This window comes from Girardinichthys multiradiatus, chromosome 7 (genome assembly GCF_021462225.1).
Source record: "Girardinichthys multiradiatus isolate DD_20200921_A chromosome 7, DD_fGirMul_XY1, whole genome shotgun sequence".
NCBI lineage: Eukaryota > Metazoa > Chordata > Actinopteri > Cyprinodontiformes > Goodeidae > Girardinichthys > Girardinichthys multiradiatus.
In genome coordinates, this window is record NC_061800.1 from 26,200,974 (window position 1) to 26,207,026 (window position 6,053).

General features: G+C 37.4%; 1 protein-coding gene across 1 annotated transcript; it reads left to right on the forward strand.

The window, feature by feature from the left end:
* The first annotated feature begins 331 nt into the window (after positions 1-331).
* LOC124870918 (plasma membrane ascorbate-dependent reductase CYBRD1) lies at positions 332-4,443 on the forward strand. Its single transcript, XM_047369776.1, has 5 exons — positions 332-551; positions 684-1,071; positions 2,320-2,528; positions 2,707-2,861; positions 2,960-4,443. Exons 2-5 carry the CDS (start codon positions 885-887, stop codon positions 3,228-3,230), a joined length of 822 nt encoding a protein of 273 aa, XP_047225732.1. The 5' UTR covers positions 332-551; positions 684-884; the 3' UTR covers positions 3,231-4,443.
* The last annotated feature ends 1,610 nt before the right edge of the window (positions 4,444-6,053 follow it).

The window sequence follows — 6,053 nt, forward strand, 5'->3', positions numbered from 1 at the left end:
ATATAAATTCTGACAGTTATTCTTTTCATAACTTTTACAAATTTGTTCATATTCACATTTTAATTTTTCCATTTAATTGGTTTTTGTGACACTTGTCTGGCTCATAAAATGCCAAAAAAAAAAGAAAAAAACCATTACAAATTCTTTAATAAAGGTTTCATGAATCTCAGATTGTGTTTAAAGAAAGGTATGACCAATCCAAGTATTTTGGATTTTATACTAAAGATAATAAAATGAGGTGAACATACTTCAAAAAACTATGAAATAACCTTTTTTATTTAATCAATCAACAATTTCAGTGTTATTAGCCAGCCGTGCAGTAGAAACACATTTTCTCACATTACTTACGCAGTGTAAACACTAGATGGCGCCACTACCTATTGATTGACGATCAACAAAGAAAAAAATGTTTGGAATGCAACTTATACAACTTTTTATTTTTATTTTATAAGAGCTCATAAGGCTCCCAAAACATTCAGCCCTGGGCGGACAGCCATATCGCCCCTAATAAACGACCGTAATAGTAGCTTTTAACGGCTTCCTCCAGTTATGTAATTCAGATCTGACTCATTTGAGTTTATGTCTGTGGTTGTCATGACAGATAAGAAAGCACTTCAAGGATATGTGTTCCAGCTGAGGTCAGATGATGACACAGCACAAATATATACTGTTTTTTTTCACAGGTCCAGACACTTTTGTAACCACCGGAGTTACAAAACGTCGCTCCTCCAAACTGTTGCGTAGCGCCCTGTCACGTGACGGCGCTCCTTCACGAGCAGCCAACCTTTGAAATAGTTTGTAGATGTTGGAAAACAGCGGCTGCAGCGCAGACGCTCCGTCCTCCTCCTCCTGCTGCTGCTGAACTTCTCACACACTAATTGGCGATGGAGAATATGAAGCAGTTCCTGTTCGCTCTGTCCGCCGCCGGAGCATTCGGGTTTGTCGCCATAATATTCGTGCTGAGGTGGGTTCTCCACTTTAAGGAAGGTTTGGCCTGGGACGGCGGACTGGCTGAGTTCAACTGGCATCCGGTGCTGATCGTCACAGGCTTCATTTTCCTGCAGGGCATAGGTAAGGTGGATGACGCTCTCATTCCAAGACGTCTGAAAACACTGTGGCTGTTTGGAGAGGAAATCAAGAAGCCGAGTTAAACAATACTTTTTATTCTCCAGAATCTTGGGGGAGGTGGGTGTTGGCATTGAAATGTAGCAGTGGCGGTTCTAGACCAAATTTACCAGGGGGGCAGGGTGGGTGTGTTTTTCATGTGGGCACAGAACGAAAGAATGAAAAAAAAAAAAAAAACAGGGCAATGTTTCATCATTTAATATATTAAGTGAGCCACGGTGCAGACCCTTGATCTACTAGATGAAACCTGTGATCTTATCTCAAAACGGCTTAAGCTAAAAGTGCATCAACTTGATTTTTAATTCAATGTTAAAGTTAAAAAAAATTGGTCCAAGTGACCAGTCAGTTACGGTTTCTTTGCTAAGACATTTCATCCTAAGAGATTGATTTGGTATTATGTCTTCAGTAGAGGGGCCAGGACCGGTGCTACACCCATAAATTGTAGTGCAAAGGTTTTTGTACTTTGTCATGTTTCAGCTATAAACTTTATTTATTTTAGGTGACAGATCAACACAAAGTAACCTAATAGTAAAGTGGAAGGAAAATGATTCATAGTTTTCTTGTTTTTTTTTTACCAAAAGAAGTGTAAAAGTTGTGACGAGTGTTTTTAGGGCCAAATAAGACCTAATCTTAGAATATCAGAAATACAGCTGCCCTATAAAGAGCTCATTGGTTTGTTAGGGAACATTTGTGAAGAACCAGCATCATGAAGACAAAGAAACTTTGTACCACATCAGGGATTATTTAGCTGAGAAACCTAAAGCTGAGTTAGGTTATAAAACAAACATTTTAAGGTTTAAACTTCTCACAGAGCACTTTTCCATCAGACCTAAAGCTTTGCTGCTGCAACTCCAGGATAATGTTTTATTCCTTAAAAAAATCTGTGCTTTTCCTACTATTTCATAGTAATGTGCTTTTTTGTGTTGGTCTTTCACATAAAATCCCAATAGAATACATTGAAGTATGTGGTTGTAATGATACAAAATGTAAAACAAGTTCAAGGTACTGTACATCCGCAGCAGGAAAGTGCTATCCAGGAAACAACGAAGATTTCACACTGTGTAGTGACCTTTAAAACGTTGCACCCTTTATAAGTCCAGCAAGCATATTATCTAACTTATGCCAAATGAGTCAGCTGTTTTTAAGAGTCATGTAGTTGAAAACATTGACACCGCCACTGATCCTCTCTTGCAGCCATAATTGTGTACAGGCTTCCCTGGACCTGGCGGTGCAGCAAGCTGATGATGAAGTTCATCCATGCAGGCTTGAACTTGGCAGCCTTCATTTTTGCCGTTATTTCCATGGTGGCAGTTTTTGACTTCCACAACGTGGCTAAAATTCCCAACATGTACAGTCTGCACAGCTGGCTGGGTCTGGCAGCAGTTATACTGTACGGTCTGCAGGTAAACAGACCCTATTTTCCTAACATAATAGTTGATTTTGCCATGCTTTTTCAGGAGTTTTTTTTCATCTTTACTGGTTATTTCTGTAACATAATCATGATGAATACCAAGATGCTTCAGTTTCAAGACTGAAGCATCTGATAAATGTCTTTTTTTTCCCCCGTTCTTGAATGGGCAGCTTGTTCTCGGAGTCGGCCTATACCTGATACCAGTTACACCTGTGTCCTGGAGAGCAGCTTTTATGCCCATCCATGTCTACAGCGGTCTCTTTCTTTTCACCAGCGTCATAGCAGTTGCTCTCATGGGCATCACAGAAAAACTTATCTTTGGCCTGTAAGTACACACATATGTGTGTGTGTGTTCTGTATATGTTTTATCTATGTTTATGTTTTATATAAATCAGTGTAATTTATTTTCTCTGTACAATATAGGAGCAACCCCAAGTACAAGGACTCTCCCCCAGAGGCAATCTTTGTGAATGTTCTGGGAATCCTCCTGGTTGTTTATGGGGCTCTTGTCCTCTGGATTGCCACTCGAACGTCTTGGAAACGCCCCAGTGACCAGATCCTGCATTCTCTGCATACCAACAGGGGAAGTGAGGACAACAGCAAAGCTGGTCCGGCCCTCTCTGAACTGGCGGAAGGGGCCAATCTTGAGGCTGATGGAGATGTCAGGAAGAGGAATAGTAAATCAGAGAGCTAGGCTGACAATTTGGATCATTGAAATAAAAACATGCTGTGCAAGAATTTTGTAATACTCTTCATTTCTCTAAGGTTTGGCATGAAAATCTATTGAATAATGTGCAAACATCTAAAAGAAAATACACTATAAAGTTTGCATAATTCTTACAATGTCCACTATTTTGTTTCAAAACACACCCTGTATATTCTTTATCAAGTTTTCTCCAACCTTCATGAATGACAGTTCAAAGATCTTCTTTTGGGTAATGGCTGCCTTTTGTTTAGTTTACCTGTCAAGATAACTTATAATGCTGATTTAATTATTTTGAGGTTGAACCTCTGCAGAGACCAAACCATGAATGATTGTATTTCATCTGTTTTTTTTCTTTCTGTGTTCTATGTTTTACTGCTTTTGGCTCTGAAGTTGCTACAAACACCTTTTTGTCAGAGCAAAATCTGAAAAGTCCATTTCTACATTTGTATTTCTATAAATTTTTATAAACATTAGCTAAGTCCCCAAATCATGATGGAGCCAACACCATGCTTTATTGTTGTAAAACTTCCAAAAATCCTCTTGAATTACTTCAGTTGGAACCACCAAATTGTATGCAAATTTTTATCTTTTTTTGTTACATGAGATTTTGTGTTTATACATTTTAGACTTTCATCTGTATTTTTTGAGAGCTAATCTTCATTGGTACTGTCTCTTGAGATGCTTTCACAAACATGGATTGAAAGGATATGTTTTTTTGGCCCTGTTTTTGTCTTTCCTGGATGGCTTTTGAAGACCTATTTTCCCATTGGTATTTTTGAAGGGTCTAAAAACACAATGTCATTTGTTTTCTTGCTAGATTTTCTGCTATGTGTAGACCAAGCAGTGATTTCTCCCTTTTGTTAGGTGCTTTTTTGAGTAATTCACAGGTTAATATTGAAAGAAACAGCAGAATGAATTTTTTTAATTCTTCATAGTGCTAAAGAATGTTCACCCAAGGCTGTGGTACATGAGGTAAATGATGAAATTAAAATAATACTTAACTATGTATTGTTATAAGTGCATTTAAATATTGAGCTGCTGAACAGAATTAGATGCTTATATTGGAATAGATGCTGGCATTTACACTGCAGAACACCCTGCTTTTTGTTTTCTCTTTATCCTACTGTAGTTGAATATTTGTATTTTTTACTTTTTTGCTTACAACCAAGTTTATAATACATTTTTAACTGTTTTTGCTTAACATCTTTTTGCTTTGCATTCATTTTGTCTCTAGTGTGGAATAATTTTTATTTATCTTACCCTCTGTAAATGTATTACGTTAACAATTAAGAGTTATGTTTCGTGTTCCTTTACAACTATCAGAATTTCATACGTTTCCTTAAATTAGTGGGCATTTGGATAAAAATGCTAATCTTTTTATTTAGAAGCCGAACATTCGTAGATTGAACCCTCAAAAATCCAATATTTAGGAATACGGAATATCTTCCAACTTGAATTTACAGACGGGTTACATTCATGACCATAATGGTCATGAATGTTATATTAATTTGGAACTGGTAGAAAGATTAGACAACACATATTTTCAATACATTTAAAAAAAAATAAAATTGTTAGCTTAAATTTGAAATATTGTTTTGTCTAATCCACACATTATACATGAAAGCTCAAATATATACATACACCCCCACTAAAAAATGGTCTAAACATACACTGCCTGGCCAAAAAAAAAGTTGCCACCTGGATTTAACTAAGCAATTAGGTACAAGCCTCCCATTGGATAATTACCGCATGGGCAATTATGTTTCAGCTGGCAATAAGTTATTTCACCCCAACTGGTGCAATGAGTTGCTTCTCATTTCTTAAACAACCATGTCGATAAACACATGCTGTGACCTTGGAAAAGATGTCAGTCTGTTTCAGAAGGGTCAAATTATTGGCATGCATCAAGCAGGGAAAACATCTAAGGAGATTGCAGAAACTACCAAAATTGGGTTAAGAACTGAACCAACGCATTATTAAAAACTGGAAGGATAGTGGGGACCCATCGTCTTTGAGGGAGAAATGTGATTGGTGATCACTTTAACGTTTGGTGAAATCAAATCAAAGACAAACAACAGTAAAACTCCGGGCTATGTTTAATAGTGAAAGTAAGAGCATTTCCACACGCACAATGCGAAGGGAACTCAAGGGATTGGGACTGAACAGCTGTGTAGCCTTAAGAAAACCACTAATCAATGAGGCTAACCAGAAACAAAAGCTTCAATTTACTATTCAGCATAAAGATTGGACTCTGGAGCAATGGAAGAAGGTCATATGGTCTGATGAGTCCAGATTTACCCAGTTCCAGAGTGATGGTCGCATCAGGGTAAGAAGAGAGGCAGGCGAAGTGATGGATATGGTGGAATAGATTGGAATAAACTTAATGTTAGCCTGCTCCATCTGTTTGTGTGGGATGACTGGCCTGTTTATTTGAGATGAAGTTGAAGATTTAAGAGGTAGTCCTGAATCTTTGTTTTTCCATCCATTTTGTGCAATACAGTAGAACCACTTGCAGGAAGACAGCCCCACAGCATGATGGTGCCACCACCATGTGTGACAGTTGGTACAGGGTGCCTAAGTTTGAGGCTAGACACTTCAATCTTTCAGTTAAATCATGTTAATTTTGAAGTAGGGCTTTGTTAAATTAATATATATGTGATAGTTCACATACAATTAAAAAAACATACAGTAAATAAATGTAAAATTAGCATAAAATGCAATTTTTCTAAATGTAAATATTTCGAAAACAGGTGCTTGGACTGCTAATTGTAACTATCACACATTAAGGCTCTGCCAGTAATATTTTTCGGT

Bases quoted from the DNA above. Each gene is read 5' to 3' on its own strand.
- LOC124870918 (XM_047369776.1), top strand. From the start codon at position 885: ATGGAGAATATGAAGCAGTTCCTGTTCGCTCTGTCCGCCGCCGGAGCA. The intron at 2,529-2,706 runs GTAAACAGACCC...TTGAATGGGCAG, and splicing joins TTATACTGTACGGTCTGCAG to CTTGTTCTCGGAGTCGGCCT. The intron at 2,862-2,959 runs GTAAGTACACAC...TGTACAATATAG, and splicing joins GAAAAACTTATCTTTGGCCT to GAGCAACCCCAAGTACAAGG.